Source organism: Camelus bactrianus, chromosome 19 (assembly GCF_048773025.1).
Source record: "Camelus bactrianus isolate YW-2024 breed Bactrian camel chromosome 19, ASM4877302v1, whole genome shotgun sequence".
Taxonomy (NCBI): domain Eukaryota; kingdom Metazoa; phylum Chordata; class Mammalia; order Artiodactyla; family Camelidae; genus Camelus; species Camelus bactrianus.
In genome coordinates this window covers 39,889,921-39,910,030 of record NC_133557.1, presented here as the reverse complement: position 1 = coordinate 39,910,030, position 20,110 = coordinate 39,889,921, and the positions used below count along the sequence as shown (strand labels likewise).

Genomic DNA, 20,110 nt, shown 5'->3' with positions numbered 1-20,110 from the left:
TATAACTCTGTGTTCATTCTACAACTAAATTTCTTATCTGGACAAATGACCCATTTATGAAAGCTCATAAAATATCATAAGCAAGTCATTACATACTTAAAAATCTCCCTAATAAAATGTACCCAAAGATGTTTATATCTGCATTTCTAATAACTTTCCAAAAATATTCCTTACTGTAAGTAAAGAGAAAACACTGTATATTATCATTAAAGAGGCAAAAAATAGAATAAAGATCCATAATGATAAACAAGTACCTTTCCTTGATTTCCTTTAGTGAATATATTTGCATTTTCTCCTATCATTTCAGTTCCTGAATGTGGTAACAGAGTCACCATCACATCAAAATAATCTTGCAAGCCTGTGCATTCACTGCAGAATGCAAAATGTCATGACATTTCTTACAAGAATATAAAAACTTTTTTTTTTTTTTTTTTTTTTTTTTTTTTTTTTGCAAATTTTGCTCCACATAAAAACTGAATGAAAATGAGGGTCATGGTTGCAGGCACTTTCGAATTCTGAATGGAAGGACTGGAGTGATCAGACTCAGGGAAATACACCATAGCTAAAGAAAATAGGGACTCTTGTCTTTCCTTGCCTTTACTAACTTTACTGGAGTTATTGATTAAGAGTGCCAGTCATGTGATAGTGGTCCAATGTGCCTCATTAAGGCAAATCAAATCAAAACTAGGCAAGAGTGGGGGAGAGGTAGTGGAAGAGGACGGAATGACAGAAGAGAGAACATTAACATGTGATTGACGAGGATTATTATTTGGCTGAGAGTTCAGAGAATCCTTAGTGGAGTTTGAAACATTATAAATTAACTGTGGGCTTATATTTCAACTAAAGGCAAGGCACAAGAATTCATATGTTCATGGGTTTTTCTCTTAACCCTTAATATTCTGTGCCTTCTAATTATGAGCAATTTCTTGGAAATTTCTCAAATCACTAAATCATAGTCTTCAGAGCAGAAACAATCTCAGAGATCATTCTAAAAGGCATTCCTCTCAATACAAGGAAAAAAAAAAACACTTTCAGTTTTGACAAAAAGGGACACCTCAGCTTTTGTCTTAAGGGAAAAAAAAAGCACCTGAGATACTACCTGACCTCCTCCTTATCAGGTAGCATGTTCACAACTACTGCATATGTGGTTCATACCAGCCAATTAGCCTAAACTAAGCAGTCACTTAGTATAGTAATTGGAGGTATCATTGAGAAGCTGGATCAAGCCTTACCTGAAGCTACACATATCACTGGAATTTTTTAAATTATAAAAAAAAAACTAAAAATGTCTTTCATTTGGAGTTAAGTTGCCTGTCATTTGTACCATAAGAAGTTGTACTGATACAGAGGTCAAAATGAGCAGCAGGGTAACAGTGTGGAAGTTTACTGAGTAACGGTCTGAACTCTTGCTATTCAGAGTGTCATCCCAAGATCAGCAGCATTCATATTATCTGGTAGCCTGTTAAAAATGCAGCAGCTAAGACCTCAACCCAGACCATCTGAGTAAGAATCTGTATTTTAGCAAGGTCCCCCAGTGACTTGTCTACACATTAATCCAAATTGGAGTACTTGGCCTGTGGGTCTAAAGTATAGAAGTGACATGGACAAATAGAAACAGATAAAATAAACCCACCAGGAAATAACTGAGACTCTAACGTTGACATTCAGTTCATGTCAGCGGAAGGACAAGCGTCTTTATCAGGGTGACAGGAGCTGGGTGTTTAATCAGAACAGTTTTGTGGGAAGGTACAAGAGTGGCAGGAAGAGCATGAGCTTCATTGTCTGGCATCTTCCTAGTTTATTACTAATGTCTGTGTAGCTTTGGAAGATCTGCCACTCCAGGTATCCACGTGTTAAATGGGAACAATAATCTCCCTGCTTTCCCCAGGTTTCAATTCATGTGATGTTACCTTGCAAAGTAGATTTCAAATGGAATTACAGTCTAGTTACTTGCTACTGTAAGTAGACACAGATCAACAATATTAGCATCCCAGGGTAGGCTGTCAGAAACACAAAAATCTCAGCCCACCCCAGATCTACTGAATCTGAATTTGCATTTTAGCAAGATGTCCAGGTGAGTGGCTACACATTGACATTTGAAAAGCACTGGTCCATGCACCTTCTGAGCCAGCGAACTCTCCATCCCAGGAGAAGTTCAGGTGGAGCCTGGGTGAGCCCTATCAGAGATGGTGGAAAGGCGAGAAGTGCAAGGGCTAGCTGGAACAGATATCTGCCAGGGGCAGTTGCACCTCTAAGGTATTCCTGCTTCTAAAAACCAGTAAAGTAGTGTGAAGTGTGCCAAAAGAGGTATCATTTATAGTTTCTGCTGTTAGATATGAGCTAGAGATTCCATGATGAAATGTTAGTTGAGAAAGGAATGTATTTCATGGGGTGGAGGAACCTTGGACAGCTCTTGTAACTCTGGGGAATAAATGTCTAGCACAGACTTGTCTAATCACTGGCTTCTTACTGAGTCCTCAGAAACATTCTTCAGTTACGTCAAGTGACATTTGTTACTAATGAAACTATTATTTTCCATATTAAAGATGTGCCCCACTTTCAGAGAATCCCCAAAATAAACAGTGATGTGGAGGGAGAGGAAAAACAGTGGGCAGAAATTCTTTCACACACTTGAAAGGAATACAACCCTTAGTTGCAATAAGTTTTATCTGAGATAGGGTTATCATCTGTTATGGATGGTTTTTATTTTGTTTGTCCTTAATCAAGATGCAGCTGTGACATTGTGGTTAAAAATGAAATCCTTTCCTTTGTGAAATTCAACTTTCAGTGAAGTCAAAGTCTGCCAGAGCCAGTGGTTGTAAAAGTGTTCATCTCTACGTCAAGAATTGCTCCATCCATCCATTCATCTATCTGTCCTTCCATCTCGCCATCCTTCATCCTATTCCTCCATGCATCTATACATCCATGCAAATGTGACCTCCTCATTGCCTCTCTAACAATAATGATGACTTAGTGCATACACTAAGTTTACTGCCTAAGAGTAGCACAAAAAGTTTAGTCTATTTTTCAGAGAATCACAGGTGTGTCACATCCTGCAAAATTTGGTTTGCCCAGCTCCCAGTACAGGAGGCAAACACTGACCTTCAGTGTGCACAGTGAAAGTTCCAGCTGCCTGCTTCCTTGTGGTTCTGGGGTGATTCTGGTTGGATTAATGCAGTGATCACTGGGAAATGTGTACAAATAACTCACCTCCTGGGGCCTGAGCTGTCAGACCTCTCCTTGCAGACTGGCTGCTCCCTGTCTTGTTATTTTTCCTCATTTCCATAATAGACTCCAGTTGATAAAATTCTTTGCAGTGATTGATGGTTCACAAAACACAGCCATTTTCAGGCCAGAGTAACAATTCGTGAACTTGGGGAATACGACTCCAAACAATTTCCTTTTCCTTTGCCTTTCCTGCCTTCTTTTACTTTAGTCATTCCTGAGGGGTGCGTCCTTTAGACACCTCCTTCTTAGTCATTATCCCCTAATTAATTCCCTTGTTAAATATAAAGTGCGCATTAGGCTTGACTAATGTCTTCCTTTGTGACTAAGGAAAGAGGAATTTATTACCTTCCATCCCAACTCAAGCTGTATGATCACAACTCATTTTATTTAAAGCTCTTGTTCTTTGTAAACCACGTTGTAGTTAAGGCCCCCAGCAACTGTCAGAAGAGTCTCACCTACTTCCCGTAAATACGAACTGGAGTCAGGAGTTTGCACATAGAGTTGACATAAAAAGTATCAGTATGCATGTGGAAACCCTTCTTTTTCTATGTGATGTTTTCAAGTTCACACAGCAAAATTATGGAGGGGCTAAAGTGGAATTGCCCAATTTTTGGAGAGAACACGTGACATCGTAAGAGATGGAACAGAGGTGTCAAAAAGATCTGCAGGCATAAAACCTGCATAGGTGTTGGTAAGCTAGCAGTCCATTCCCTCTTGAATTCCATGGTCTGTGACAGATTAGTAAGCACAGAAAAGAAAGGACCTCAGCGCTTCCCAAGGGAAGCAGTCTGTGCTGGGTATGAAGATGCAGCCTGAGCTACAATTGTTTGGAGCAGCAGTGGACCAAAAAAAAAAAAAAAAAAAAAAAAAGAGGCATTGGTTACAACAGAATAACATAGTGGTTCTCAAAGTGTCCTAATCTTCAGCTGCACTGTGCCACTAATCTTCCAGTTTGATGGCAGATTTAATGGCATGAAGATCTGGTAGCTAGTGCCTAGAAGGGTTTTCATACTGTGTTATTGCCAAGAAAGAATTCTCATCTCTAGTCAGTCCTTCCTCAAGGACCGGGGATGCTCAAGGTGGACTCTGCTCGTCACGCCCCCCCATCTCCTTTGACCTCACTCACACTGCTCTGCAGTGGAGAGTGCTGAGAATTTTGAGTCAGAAGACCAGGGCTTCCCTCTAAGCTTTTCCTCTTGGTAGCTGTGTGACTTTGGGGAGTTTACTCCCTCCACCTGGGGACAGTAATAATAATGACTCCTCTACGTCTTGCATGTTACTGGAGAGACAGCAAAGCCCATGTGAAACAGACGGGAAGCTTTAGAATTTATGAGGTGATACCTTTATTTCCATTTGTTTGCTTAAGCCACAGAGAAGAGCCTGACAGCTGAAGCTTCTGGAAACCCTGGTATCTGCTTCCATGGTCTTTCAGTAAACGTTGTTGACTAAGTCCCGTCTCTCCCCTTCTCAAAGCTGCTCAGTTTGTTAGCATATCATTAGGGAGGTTTGGAAGAAGACTGGAGACTCTGGTTGGCTGAGAAATGGTTGAGTTACAATGTCCATTGTGCCCAAGCCATACACTGACCCTTAGGAAATATAACCTCCCCACCCAAGAGTGTCAGGATTTGGGGGCTGCTCCTCTGTGTTTCTTGTTTTGTGGTTGTTTGATGTTAATGGATTCTCTTCAACGCTTCCTCTGGAAGTCAGGTCTTCAACGTTCTAGTTGAGAGAGTTGGAGATACAACTTGTTATTAAGTAAGCCAAGGGTTGACTCAAAGCCCTGGGTAGGTAATAACCCCTAGCTGGGTTTGTTTAGCAGACTTTTACATGGTGCACGTTCTTTGTGGGGTCTTGCCCTCGGCATGGGCTGCCGCCTCCTTTCTGCATGGTCCCCCGCTGACTCCCGCCCACTGTGCACCCTTGGCAGCCCCTCCTTGGCATCGAGCAGGTCTCTGTTTCTCTAGTTGCTCATGGTCTTAAGGATGTTTTTTCTTCCTTCTTGTGTCTTTACAAGGATCCACCTGCTTTTCCTTCTCCCTCTCTCCAAGACCGACTGGAAGTGAGCCTGGCCTCTGTTTCTTCTGAGGTTCTCCCTGAATCACCGTCTCACTGCCAGTCAAGCCGAGGTTAATAACAATATCAAATGTCTGTGTTGCTTCCCCAAGAGCAGACTGTGGGATGAGGATTTGGGGAAAGGGATTTGTTAGGAAAATCCCAGGAAAAAACAGGTGAGAAGTGAAGCCTGAGCTTGGAAGGGGAGGGTGGCTACCAGGCTAAGTCCCGGCTATCAGGCCCGATCCCATGGTGATGCTCACCGCACAGTGAAGGGTCACACCTCAGCCTTGTCCCCACCAGGGCAAGGATGCGGGAGTGTTGACAGCCTCCACACCCCACCCATCAGACTTTGGTTTAGAGCTGCCCTGGGGGCATGGGATTCCCAGACTCCTTGCTTTCTGAGTCCAGCAGCCCGAGGGCGTCCCTGGGACCATTGCTGTGTGTGGGGCTTGCGTCCGGCAGGTAACGATCGAGGATAGGACACTGGCAGTGTCCCTTCTGCCCTGCTGGGGAAAGCGCCAGGCCCATAAGTCCTAGAGATCTCGGCCTGCAGCCCCGTGCCCTTTCAGGCTGGGCTTTGGTCCCTCAGTCCTGTGTGTGCAGGGCCCCTTCTGGCCACCCCTGCCCCATCTTCAGCCAGGAAGGCCCCTCCGTGCAGGCAGTTAGGCCTCCCAATGGCTGTGATCTGTGGGCCTTTCAGACTCAAGTGGGTAATTTACCTCTCAAGGGGTCTGACTGATTGGCTGTTACGCCAATTTCCCCAGCTCTACAGGAAAAGTCACCTGAGGGCACACCCTCACACTCCCACCTCTGGGTGCCAGGGATGCAGACCGTGCCTAGTATGTGCACTTAATTATGAGGAAGATGGAGGAGGCAGATACTGCCAGAATTAGACGTGATGACGGTTGTGGAAAAGCCATCGTGTTATGGACATTTTGTTTCAGTAAGAACCTCCGTATTGCACAACTGGTTTGCTATTAAAATGAGACGAGTGTTTGTGTTTCTTTTTTTTAACTTTCGTTTCTTCCCTTTGCTTCTATGTAAAAGGGCTTTACAGGTGTAGACATTCCGGAGGAGAATGCACATCCTCTTGGGTTCAGTAGGCTTGTTCTCATCTTCACATACGTATGGTTTACAGTAAAACATTCCTACCAGTCACACGAGCAAGCTCAGGCAAAAGGCAAGTTTTTCCTTTGCTGGTTCTGACATTTGGCATCCTAATAAATTCACAGTGGAAGGGATCCAGCTGTCTTCTTGGAAAATATAAAGTTTAGCAGAGGACTGCCACCATTCTATGTAATAGTTTGTTTTATACTGCATGGAGTTGTAGTTATAAACTTGAAAGCAGCTGGCAATAAATGACTTTATGACAGCTATTTCCAAGGTATAATGAAGAAAACAAAAACAAAGTTATTGCTTATAATGACGGTGCCTGGATGAGCTCACGTGTGCACTCCAAGCAATTCACTGGCCGTTTGCTTCCCTGGGATCTCATTCACATTCTCCTTTAAATGACCTTGGCCTTCAGGTTATTTAGCTCGGGGAATGGAAGGTGCACTGATAGTTTTTGCATTTTCCAGGGCAATTTGTTAAAGAGACAGCATCCGTTTGCTCTCTTCCCCCATGTAATGGGGGAAACAAAGTGGAATTATTGACTCTTCTCTACTGTTGAAGAGATTTTACATTGAAAAAAATCTTTCCGGGGGAGCAGTTTGTCACTGTAGTCAGCCCTCTGTATCTACGGGTTCCCTATCTCCAGATTCAACGAACCAACATCAAAAGTATTCCAAAAAAAAAAAAAAAAGTTCCAGAAAGTTCAAAAAGCAAAACTTGAATTTGCCATGTACTGGCAACTATTTACATATCATTTACATTGTATTTACAAGTATTTACATATCATTTACATTGTATTAGGTATTATAAGTAATCTGGAGAGGATTTCGAGTATGTGGGAGGATGTGTGTAGGATATATGCAAATACTACATCATTTCACCTACGGGACCTGAGCATCCGTGGATGTTTTGGTATTTGAGGAGAGTGCTGGAAGGACTGTATTTTCAAAATTCTAAACTTGTCCTTTAACTCAATGATTAAACAAGTTAATTTTATTTCTAGGAATATATCCTATCAGAATACATTAGGTACATTAAGGTGTAGTCAAGAATGCTTATTGCAGGGTATTATAGCAAAATTTACAAACAAACTACAGGTTTATCATGTTAAGTAAACATAGTGTAACCATGCCATAGAACAGTATATGCAGACATTAGAAACATGAGATAGATCGACAGATACTGATGCTGGAAGATCTCCAAGACCTAGTCCATGAACAGGCTAGTCTCAAAAGATAAAACAGTGTATGCTCCAACTTGTGTAGGCAAAGAAAAAATATGACACTATGTGTATGACCAGATAACTCAATCATTAATTCATCCATCTATTCTACGGGTATTTATTGAGTGGCAGGCCCCGTTTGAGGTGCAGTGGATACCACAGTAAGTAAAACAAAGGTCTTCATGGAGTTTGCATGCCCGTCGGGGACCTGAAGTTGAGGAGACAATGAACAAGCAAACAACTGTGTGTCAGGTGCTGTAGGAGTCATAAAAAGAGACCCAGCAGCCTGAGGGAGAGAGCCAGAGGCCAGACAGAACCTCTTTGAGGACGTGGCATCTGAGCAGAGGCCTGAAAGGAAGTGCGTGGGGCAGCAGGGGCAGTGAGGCCAAAGGCCCCGAAGCAGAGTGTGTTTTCTGTGTTTGATGAACAAAAGGAGACCAGTGCGGCTGGGACTCCGTGAGCAAGGGGACAAGCGGGGTGAAAGCAGGGCGGAGAGGAAGCCGGGAGCCGAATCATGGGGCACCTGGAGGCCACGCTCTCCTGACTTCAGATTTTATTAAAGTGTGATGCGAAGGGACTGAAGGCTCAAGAAAGATCAGGAAAAAGACACAATCTTAGGCTTCAAAATGTAAGTGCATGGAGGGGCGTGGTGCTCACTGAACCATTGCCTGAGGGGAGGGTGTTCTAGCTGAGTCAGAGGAAGGGACAGTTCTCACTGCTGTCTGCCTGCACCTGTCTTGTTTAGGACTTAAGTGAACATATTCACATATTATTTGTGTAATTAACAAATACTAAAGGCAAACAAGTCAGCTATTCCTTACACAAAATAATAAGTTAATATGTTAGCATTCCTTTCTGTGACCTTGAGCAAGTTCACTGTCTTAGCTTTCCTCTCCTCCATGTTTATAAAAAGAGGATGGTACCTTCTTTATCACAGAATTGTTCACAAGAATGAATCTGAGATATGCACAGAGCTTTTTGCCCAGCACGCTGCGGTACATGGTCCCCCTTATCTGTGGGGGGCACATTCCCAGATCCCCAGTGGGTGCTTAAAATGTGGATAGTATTGAACCCTATGTATACTATGATTTTTCCTATACATGCCTATGATAAAACTCATTTCATAAATTAGGCATGGTAAGAGATGAACAACAATACCTAATAATAAAGTAGGAGAATTATAACAATATGTACTATCATGAAAGTTTTGTGAATGTAGTGTCTCTCTTTCTCTTTCTCAAAATACCTTATTGTACAAATTTAATGCCTTTTCCATGTTAACTAAGCACTTATCGCACATCATGGCTGTAACTTTTGCAGTTTGAGGTACGACAGCAAAACTAGGACAAATTTCTTTTTCCTTCTTCACAATTTCATGATTGAAGATTTGGTCTTACCATAGGTCTTAGCAACTTCAGCACGATTGTTTTTCTTTCCTTGCTGAGTTGAGAACTTTCACCTCTTCCCTTTGGTGCATCCAAATTGCCAGCATCACTTCTTTTGTGCTTGTGGGGCCATGATTTAGTAGAATGGGGGTTACCTGGACACAAGCACCAAGATACTGCATTACTGCAGCAGTCTATCTCATAACTGAGACAGTTACTAAGTGACTGACGGGCGGGATCCGTGGACAATTCACATCCTGGGCAGGATGGAGTGAGATGGCCCTGGATTTCATCATGTGACTCAGAATGGAGCACAATATAACATTTATGAATTGTTCATTTCTGGAATTTTCCATTTAATACTTTCTGCCTACAGTTGACCATGCAAAATGGAAACAGAGGAAAGCAAAATGTGGATGGAATTGGTGGGGGGACCTACTGTAATTCAAGAATGATGGCTATTATTGTTGTTACAATTTGTGGGGAATTCAGGATGCTATAAAATTGCTTACTTCTTCATTACCTTTATTCTGAGCTTTGGAGAAGGATAAGAGGCTATTTCATAGCATTTTAGATATAAGAGCTGAATAAGCCATCTGGTCAAACTGTGCCCCTTATATAATTGGAGAAGCTGAGGCATTGAGGGGCTGTGCTGTTGGCTGTCAGACTTATAGTGAGTGAGTGACCCTGGTCTCTTGGCTTCCAATTCAAAGCTTTATTTACTGCATCAGTATTTCCCTAACTTTAAGCATTCATATTCCATCTTCTAATATAATAATTATCTAATATTTAATTGAATCTTTGTTATTTTTATTTTCAAAGGAAACTTTATATCATCACCCTAAGTGAAAAACCAATATTTCTTGTTATAACACATTATGATAACTTATAGTTTTAGCATATTTATGTCATTGCTATCACCATGGTAATGTTGTGTAACAAACAACTCCAAACCTTAGTGATGCTCAATAGTAAGCATGTTCTCCTTGCTCACTCGCCAGTGGGTTAGTTGGGGCACAGCTCATCTAGGCTGGGTTAAGTTGATCTGCTCCACCAACCTCTCTGGACCAGCATCCACACGAAGACTGTTCTTCTCATGTTTCTCCTCCAAAGATAGGATTGCAATATTTCAAGCCTAAATGTCATGTTTACTATTTCTGCATTGACCAAGCCAAGTTATATGCTCAGATCCCTCATCACGGAAAGACAAGGAAAAAGCATCACACCTTTGTGGAAGAACTGTGAAATCCTGCAGCAAAAGGTATAGATGGAAGGAGAGCTGAAGACTTGGGAAAAATAATGGGGAATAAAAAATAATGTATAGATATTCCACTGATATGGGCCATGACTATTTGTTTGCTACCTCAAAATACCTTGCAAACTCCTCAACTTAGGCAAATCTGAGTTTGAGAAGTACACAAGTATTTCCTCCTGGGTAATGGGACTTTGGCACAACCTATGATGCTGATAACTGAACATCTAAAGACAAGGAACCGTACCCTGAATTTCACTGATGCACATTTTCTCATATTCTAACTTCTTGGAAAGAAGGATGCCCCTTAGAGCCTGGGATGTTTTACAGTTAATGATGGTCGTGATAAGGTTTCACCCCAGTACACGTGCATGCTTGGTGCATGCTTGTCATCCCACATGCATTGACCAGACAGCTGCAACCCCTTGACTTTCAACCAACCAAACAACATGGGACCATCTGAGGAGCAGGTGTACATCCTCAATGTTGTCTGGAAACTTTTGCTGGCAACAAAGAAGAAGCCAGCTTCAAAACTTTCAGAGAGGGCATCACAGGCTTGGAAGAAGAGTCCAGAGTGGAGAGGGAAGCGCTCCTGAAGGACTGCCTCGACACTGCCACTCTTGAGAGCACAGGAAGAAAACTCTGGAAAAACATATCTAGGATTCTGTTTTGAAAAGTGATTAGGAAGTACTGGACTCTTAATGTGAGGAAGTTGGAACAAAATGCAACCAATTTATCTCCTTTTTATCTATGCTCTAGAGCAAGATGTGATTTAAGAAATTATTTAAATAAATCCAAAGTAACAATTTCAATAAGTATGCAATGAAAATCCTAAATGAGAGGAAAACAGGTTCGGCTTCCCCTTACAGAGCTCCCTCTTACTTAGTGGTTCACTCAAAGGGAAGGAGAATCAGGTAGCATGCTTTTCTTGCAAATAGTGGAGACTCAAACTGAAACTGACTAAACAATGAGAAAGGTGTTGGCTCAGCAATTGAAAGAGTCTAGAGGTTGTGACACTTTACAGTTAATTTACACCATCAGCTCAGTGATGTCAGAACTCTCCACCTCTCTATCCTTGCGGCTGAGGGAGACGTGTCCTACTTATTTCTGTCAATCAACACTTTCCTGTGGGGCTGAGGGTGGGTCCGTCCTGCTGAGACACCAAGGCTTCTGCATAAACAACGGGTGGATGGTCAGGACCACGGATAAGGAGAAGAGGAAGCAATTCCCACCTTGCAGGGTTGCATGAACCGAGAATCAGGGGTTGAGGAAAAGCGCGTGATGGTTATGATGGTGGCTTAGGGCTTCTTGCCTTGGTTTTGAGGCACTGATAGGGTCAAGACAAGGAAAGTTGAGGGGTATTTCTTTCCTTGCCCTCAGATGGGTGAGACAGAAATGTGAGAAGTGGAGACAGACATTCAAGAATTTGGGAGGCACAGTCTACAGCCTCAAGGATTTCAGTGTTTCTGCAAATGTACCTGAAACCAGCATGCTGGGCTAAGGAAGTATTTTCCAGGTGCTGGCCCAGTCTGTAATTTCACAAAAGAAAAGTCCCCTCTCATTCTCCAAGTCAAATGATTATTTATTTTTTCCCCAAGAGAGCAGTGCAAGCTGATTTGTTTTAAAAAATGGCTAAAAGTCAAGTGTTAAGAAGTTTCTGATGGCTGCCTGCTTGGCTCTGATTAGCGCAGAGAGGTCTTGCTCCTGGGGCTTGCTGGAAGGAGAGTCTGGAGCCTTACAAATTGGGCTGACGACATCATTCCCCAAGTCCTACAGGTGACTGCTGAGTTATATGCACCAATTGGCCTGGGTTTTGGTACAATTTATCATTCTTCCACAGGAGAGGAATTTTGTGGGAGATGGTTATGTTAAATATAACTTGGAAATAAAGAAATCCCATGCTACTCACTTCTGGTGGTCCCATCGGAAATGTATCATAGCAAAGAACCCAGGCCATGTGCTGTAACAACCTTTCACTGAGTTCCCTTGCTCACTGTTTCTCAATCTTTCTCTCTTTGTCTCTCGCTCTCTCTCTCAAGTAATAAAACGTGATCAGTGAGGACACTGAGCTTGGCTGAATTATATGCAGAGTTGTTTTACAGACAATGAATTTTTCCACTATATTGTAATCCTGTCTCTCCTTTATCATTGCCTTTTTGTCTGAATTAATACAATACTATTACCAAAGCCATCCTCCACTGCACAACTGTTGGTCTTCACATTCAAGGCAACAAAGTCATTTCCAGATGAAGCTACTTGTCCCTGTGAAAACGGACATGGCAGTTGATACTTCCGGACTCAATTCTGAAGTTGCAGGGGTGGTCTCGCTCACCCCGTGGGGGTCTCTGGAGCTGGCAGGGCCCTTCAGTGCTTCACTGGTCTGAGCCAAGATGAGCCAAGACCTTTGAACTCTGCTCTGGTTGGTTATGGGATGTGGGCTGTCCTGGGAAAGGATATGACCCTGGTGAGGTGGCTCTTTGCCCCCGAGGCAGCCCCTGCAAGAGATTGCTGGTTGAAGGCTGTCTGCTGACAGCACTGCTGGGGTCCACGTGCTAGATTCTAGGGCCACCGTCCTCAATTGGGTGATTTTGGCCCCGAGGAGACATGTGACAATGTTGGGGAATGTTTTTGATTGTCACAACATGCTTCTATCAAGTAGAGAGAGTGCAGGGAGGCCATTAAACATCTCACAATGCACAAGGCAGCCCCCCAGACAAAGAATTACCTGGCCCCAAATATCAATAGTGCCAAGGTCAGGAGACCATGCTCTGGGGCAACAGACCCCCCCTTGAAGCAGAGCCTGGTGGGCATTGCAGTGCCCACCACAGGAATCAGCCCTGATGCAGACACTGCTGGTCAGTTAAATAAACTCCTCAACATGGTGAAGGGGAAGGACACCCAGGTGGGATTTAAAGTGGACTTGCTTGTCGAAAACACTGCGGTATCTTCTAGTTTTCGCTTAACAGGTCAATGCAGAATTTCTCAAACTTTTCTCTTTGTCTACCCCGAATGCAAGATGCATATTTACATGTTCAGTTTGCCTCCATGAATTCCTGGGGCACGAGCTGCAAACTCACCTCTCTCTACCTCATTTAAAAGGCATAATGAAACATGAATGGGCAGAGTGCAAATTACAGGGATGACTCTGAGTCCTCTCTAATTTGTCTTTCTCAGCAAGCCATTCCTGAACTTCCAGCCCTTACTGTTAGCAACAAATTGCTTACACTCAGCGTGCAGTGATTTCCACACTCAGACTACAGCCTGCTGATCACCTTGGTGAATGCCTGTAAAAAGATGACAGTATTTTCGGGAAGATTTTCCCCGCACTATCTCTTCATGGTTCTGTGTCACTAGATGGATTGAATCATTAAAGAACATTCTTTAGACCTTACTGACACTTTAAGAACCTAAGGAATCAAAGAATTAACTTACTAATTCATTTAAAAATTATCTCCTACTCCATTCCAAAAATTGTCCCATTTTTTCCTTAGAAACAGAGACTTTTACTAGTAAAGGTACCGAAAAACAAAAACAAAAAAGAAAACAACAACAAAAAATCACCTTGCAGATATATAGGTAAACCTAACAGAGTCAATTATTGCTCTCTCTAAAGCAGAATCACATAAATTATGACTTTTTAAATAGAACACCTAAGTAAAGAGAATAAACATGTAGTCTATAAAAATGTAAAGGCAAATAAAATGGAGGACACATATAACCCGAAGATATAAAGAAAAAAAGACTTATTTTATTATCATTGAGCCCAATTATAATATTAGTTATCACAGTCAACAGCATTGGAGTTTTTAGAATTTCTAGTGCAATGTTCGTCATTCTAAAAAAAAAAAATTCTGTGTGCCAGTGATGTGCCAGGGAATGTTTAAAAGGGATTCTAAAACAAAAATGAGTATGTATGTATCTGTTTGTTTTTAAATTTTACTGATTAAAAATAATATGTAACACACAACTTAAACAAGAGAATAGAAATACACAATACCCTTTACTATAATCTTATGTAGCCAATTGATTCTTACAGAATTTGTTTGTTATATTTTGTCAAAATTTTGTGTCCATTGACAACAGTTGACTCATGCATGAGTGTTGATTGATATTTTTGAATTTTAAGCTCCCAGCATGATGTCACTTAACAAGTAGCTGGGACAGGATGCCCAGTAATACACCAGTATATAGTATTTCCATCAGGTTCATATAACAGACATAGTAATCTCAGGAGCAGAGGTAATAGTAAAATGTAGCAAAATAGTTAGGAAGCAATGATTACTGACTGTTTTAGATATGACTTTCATCATTGCAGGTTTATGTGATTTAATTTCTTAATAGTAACTATGTTTAACAATTGGTTCACAAGATTCCTGAAAATTTAACAGTCGGCTCTTGCCAGATGGTATGATTGTTGGTAAGGAAAAGTTTTCAGTTACTCAACAATGCCGTTTCCATGGTGTCTCCTCCTTCAACTGAGTGGGATTTCAGAGCTCTTGAGGATGTGAAAAGGGGGCATCCCCTGATCAAGCAAAGTAGACTTTGAAATTGATGATGTCAGGGGTTGGGAGAGTTGTTCCTTTAAAATTTATTGTTATTTTTGTGATTTATTCACAGGCATTTCCCTGCATCTCAACAGGCATTTACGGTAAGCCATCTAGTTTTTGATCATGTTTGTGTTTTTTTTTTTTTTCTTTGTTGCTAAAGGTGAGGTTAACAGGAAAAATAAGAGGTTCTTTGATGGATATAGTTAGCTGTGATTTTAAAGAGACTCAGAATGCAGGTCAAATCCCATTGAGGGATCTCAAGAGGCTTTTTGGATTTCTTTGTGTCTTACTGAATCTTACATTGCATATCATTTGCAATGATTAGATGAACTGCACTTAATGTCTTTTGTTAAATAAAAACTTTTGCTCTAGTAGGATTTGACCTCTAATAGTGTTTTCTTTAATAAAGTCAGTTTTTTTCTGTTAGATGAATCATAATGCATATAAAACCTAGCATTTTCATTATTTGTTGTGAATTACAAAATAAAAGAAACATCAAAATGCACATTTAAATTAAAAAACAAAGATGTGACTGTTAATAAAAATAGGTACTTTTAATAAGATGCAAATTTTTTTCTGGTATTGGTTGCTTAAGTAGTGGCTGCTTCACTTACAGATGGAAGCAGAATGTTTTTTATAATCACTTGTTTTCACTAGCCTGAAGCTCTCTAAATATGCTTTCACCTGCAATGACATTTCCCTATGCCTCTCTCTCAAGACGGGAATAAATCTGTTTTACGATATTCAGGTAAAATGGAGTTTCTCATTTTAGGGTTTTCTGATCAAACAAAATAGATTACGACATTTCTGAGCTCAGATTTCTCACATGGAGACTCTTAACTGAAAAATAAAATTTGTACAAATGTAAAGAAACAGTTTAAGTTCGTTACAATAGCGGAGGGATAGCAAAATTGATGTCAGAGGTAGGAGTCTTATTTCCTCTTAATCTGGTATTTCTTCTGAAGGTTTTGGTGAGAATAAAGTGAAAAATATAAGCCTGCATCAAATTAAATGGGGAAAGACTTGGTCACAGTGTTAACAAATTTAAGGCGTGCCTTTCTTCTCTCTGGATTCCATCATAGCCTGCCTTTGTGGAAACACAGTGGACACTGGGCTGGTGGGCTAAGCTAGACCACCTGTACCATTAGCCCCATCATGGCCACTCTGTCTGCCTCACAGGTGCCCGCTTAGAACTCTTAAATATTTGCTTAAAGAAAGCATCGCACGCAAAGCTTTCTCCGGTCAAGAGCCTAAAGTCTTCACTTCACCTTGTCTAAAGTCAGATCAGACTCCACTGCAGAGATTGGTCTGATTTTGAGAATACTCTTTCATGACAAGCTTGATTTTCCTTAACAAAAGCAAACAAAAACCCAACCGCCGAAAAACAATACTCTGTCGTCTTGTTGATGTCTGCTTTGTCTCTGAGAATTTTATGGTCATGTACAAAGAATTTCAGAAGGTGGAATTAACACGGTGCAGTAAAAAGAGGGGGGAATTGAAGGAAAAGGAGATAGAAAAGTAAAGGAAGATGAGGAGGGACAGTAAAACGAAAGGCTCAAGAGAGGATAGCAAACACTAAAACAGCCCTTGGTTAATTTTAGTCCCTGAAGGACAGGGGTTTCCCCTGAGAGGAAGTAATATGGCTCAGTCCATAGTCGCTGGGTTTGTTCTGTGCTGTGTAGGATGGGCGGGAGACACTGACGACTTTGGAAGGGCACTGGCGGACGTCACCACGGTTGGTTTTTAGGACTGCCGCCAGGGGAGCTGTATCAGTTCTCACGATGCCAGGTCAAAGAAGGTAGTTCGCAAGTCCTGGCGACTCCTCTCTATGAGGCTGATGACCCGCAGAGTCGGCGCCACCTTGCCTCTGCTTAGACCCACCTGATCTTGAAGCCTGGATTTATTTTTAGCTCCATGAGGCCTTCAGTACCATTCAGATTACTCCAGATGTCTTCAGCTGATGGACCTTTTGGCATTTTGCAACTCAAAAATCATTTCCTATGTCCCTTGTGAAACTAGCTTTCTGATCAGTCCTTGGTTCTCTCCTAAGTACTCATATTTTATAGATCAGTTGTTTTCTTGCTCTTATTCAGAATTCAGTTTTGCCTCCTCTTTTATCCAGATCAGTTTGATTTGTATCTTTATATATTGGGATTTGAAAGAATACTTCAAAAAAAAAAAAAAATGTGGTCCACAGCTAAAAAGAATTAAAAAAAATAAAATAAAAGCAAATAAAACTCCTGACACTTTGTAAATCATACTAGACAGATTAAGAGCAAACATTCAGGATAGCCTTCCCCTTCTTGTTCCACAGTCTAAACCTCACTTCATGAATTTTTCCTAAAATACCACTTCGTGTATGTTTTCCATCTGCTCTGGAGCCTTTGATCACATTCCATTAGTTGCAGGTTAACATTCACTCTTTCTAGACAGAAGGATATGCAATTTATGTATCTCCCTAAACCAGTGTTTTCAAAATTTGTGAAGAGGGGAAAAAAATCTCTTCTTGAGGATGTGAATTTCTGTGCCCCAAATTTTATATGAGCGTTTACCTTTGTATCTTGAAAAGGGGGATTTAATTTGTACCATTTCCTAAAGTTATTTGACCATAGAAATGATTATTCTCTCAACCTTTCTCAGAACTAGTGTTTTCTCCAGAATATAGTTTGAGAAATTTCTTGGCACCCACCCATCATGGACACATTGGTTACCTACAAATGATGAATCTCGGAAACTGGCATGGACCTTCCCAGGTCCAAGTCTGTGTCCCTTCCTTATAACACACGCACAAGTACCAAACTCACACATACCCCCTCACCACCCCTGCTCTCCACCCCAATCCCCAAACAAAAACACACCACACACACTTATATAGGTTGAAGTTTGATCTCTGAGAAATCCTCCTTGAATCTGCCAACTCTTGATAGTCATTACATCTTTTGATATCTTTCATCATTTGTAATCTGGACAATGAACACCCACCTCTTCATATTGTTCCACAGATTTTTGTTTATACATCCCATGTTCATAGCCAGTTTGGAAATTTTTCATGAGCTGAGATTCACTTGTGCATGTACTGTGCACACCCAGCGCCTAGCATTGTGTCTTCTGGAGAAAGCTCAGGAAATACTGCTGTTTCATGGCAGTGATAATGATTATAAACCAAAGTGTTGCCTAACTAATGATGCAAAAATCAGAATTGTTGACAGGCAAAATAACAGGTAGGGAAAACTACCTAATTGGCATTTTCTTAACAGGCAAACATCTGTATTTTAGTAAAAAACATATGTGCTTCTGAAAAGCATTCTCAGACTGGGAGTGGTATTTGTAGCCCCGGCAATGCTCACCTTGACAAGGTAAAATGAAAACTCAAGACCTTGTTCAGTTCGAAAGCCAAGAGCAATACAGCACTTTATTTCACTGAAGAAAAGACTTGTTAGTGATTTATTATGGCCCATGGGATGGTCAGCCCTGGAGGTACTGTTGCGCTGAAGTGCTATCCCTACTTTTCTCGACGAGTCTCACCTAGCCTGGGCTCCCTCTCCATCTGCTGCAATTTCTCAGATGCCTTTTTGCTTTGGATTGACCTTGATTTTCAGATTGATGGCCCACAAACTCAATGTGACTCTTGTTCTTCCATTAGAACTAAAATGTTGATGATGGCAGAACCACCCTCGGAAGGGGTTTGAGTTACTGAATTGCCAAGATGATCTCATTCTAGGGCCATGTCAGCAGTAAGCATTCCCACTTTGCGGAGACCCAGACGTCATCACCACACTCAAAGCGTGTCTGGAGGATGTGGGCACACCGGCACTATGACACTGGCCGCACAGCAGAAGCCAGTTCCTCCCTCAGCCTCTCCTCACTCTCTAGCCTTTTGGGGACAAAGCCAGCTTCACCTTTTTGCAAGACACAGACTGAAAAATATCGACCATGTAACTTGGCCTGATTTAAGGGAGAAGCACATGGGAGTGGGCCCTGCCTGCTTTGAAGTTTTCCTGGAAGAGGAGCCAGATGTTTCCACTCTGACTTTTCAGTGACTGCTGCTGCTGCCCCAGTGTGATGTTTCCAGGATGGGTCCACTGGGCACCAGACTGCCCGCTTACACGCAGGATGAAAACTCACATTTGATAAAACAGCAAAGAAAGGCCTGTGTTACTTTTGGAAAAAGAGATCCAGATGAGGCTGACGGGGGCTCTAAGCTTCCTGATCCCAGTTAAAGATGTGAATTGGCTGCTGCACCTGTCTCAGAGGGACGGATTCGAATTTCCCTGATGGACTTTTCAGATCCTGTGCGTGCCTTCTGCCCTTTGAGCCCAACCTGGACGCTCTGGTGCTAATGAGTTTAACACAGGAGGCTAGACATGATACATAGCAACGGAATTTTTACTGAAAAGTGAACAGTGAAAATAATTTTAGTCCATTTTATGAGAGTCAATATAGTTAACAGAAATGAAGTCCAGGTGGAAAAGTGCATCGCTTGAGTAATTGGGAAAATATTCTCTCTGGAGGAAAAAAAAGAAGAAGAAGAAGAAGAAGAAAAAAATCTTGAATCTTCTTTTCCAGGTACAAGATGGTGTTTTTAGAGAAGAAGGAATTTCAAACATTGAGTTATTGGCTGGAAATCTGTAGAAAGAATTTAAGAGCAGCATATCTTAGGGAAAGCAGCTTTCATATTCATTCATTACACTTCTGTTATCAACGCAGAAAGCTCGTCTCTGTCAAATCACCTGGTCTCCCCTGGCTTTCCATGAAATCCTTCCACAACTTTCTAATTGAGTCCCTCATTTGCATTCAAGTTTGCTCTTCTGCTTCTAACTGGTTAAAAAAAAAAAGAGAGAGAGAGAGACCAATGCAATGTTTCGTTAACCTTGTATCCACTCGGCAAATATTTTTATCACTACATCTGTCTAAATTCACAGACGTGACTTGGAAAGAAACCAGGACATTCTCCAACGGCAATGCTAAGGGTGAGCCCTCTGTCAGCTTTAAATGCAGACAGATTTCAGAGGGTGTGACAACCACTGCTGTGCAATTCTGGGCTTGCTGGAAGAGTTATCTTGTGTAATACATTTGGAAACCAGAGCAAAATTGACAAAAATGTGTGCTCATCCCTTTCAGCCCCGTGACAGCTCCCCTCCTCCATCTGGCTTTCTTCTCTTCCCTTTGATATTTCCATCTGCTTTGAAAACTTCCTTTCAGGTGGTCTAATGACGACTGTTCTCGCTCATAAATTCTCTTCTATGACATCCTATGTTTTTTGTCCTGCTCATAGTACGCCCACCATAGGAAGTGTTATTGTTCTTGA

At 41.6% G+C, this 20,110-nt stretch overlaps 1 protein-coding gene across 3 annotated transcripts in view; it reads left to right on the top strand.

Annotated features, from left to right (window-relative positions):
- Nucleotides 1-20,110, top strand: part of MACROD2 (mono-ADP ribosylhydrolase 2) — a 1,883,327-nt gene that overhangs the window by 1,315,271 nt on the left and 547,946 nt on the right. For all 3 annotated transcript variants that reach the window (XM_074347853.1, XM_074347852.1, XM_074347851.1), the window contains exon 7: nucleotides 14,873-14,903. In XM_074347853.1, the coding sequence (XP_074203954.1) occupies nucleotides 14,873-14,903 (31 nt within the window). The remainder of the gene's footprint in view (nucleotides 1-14,872; nucleotides 14,904-20,110) is intronic.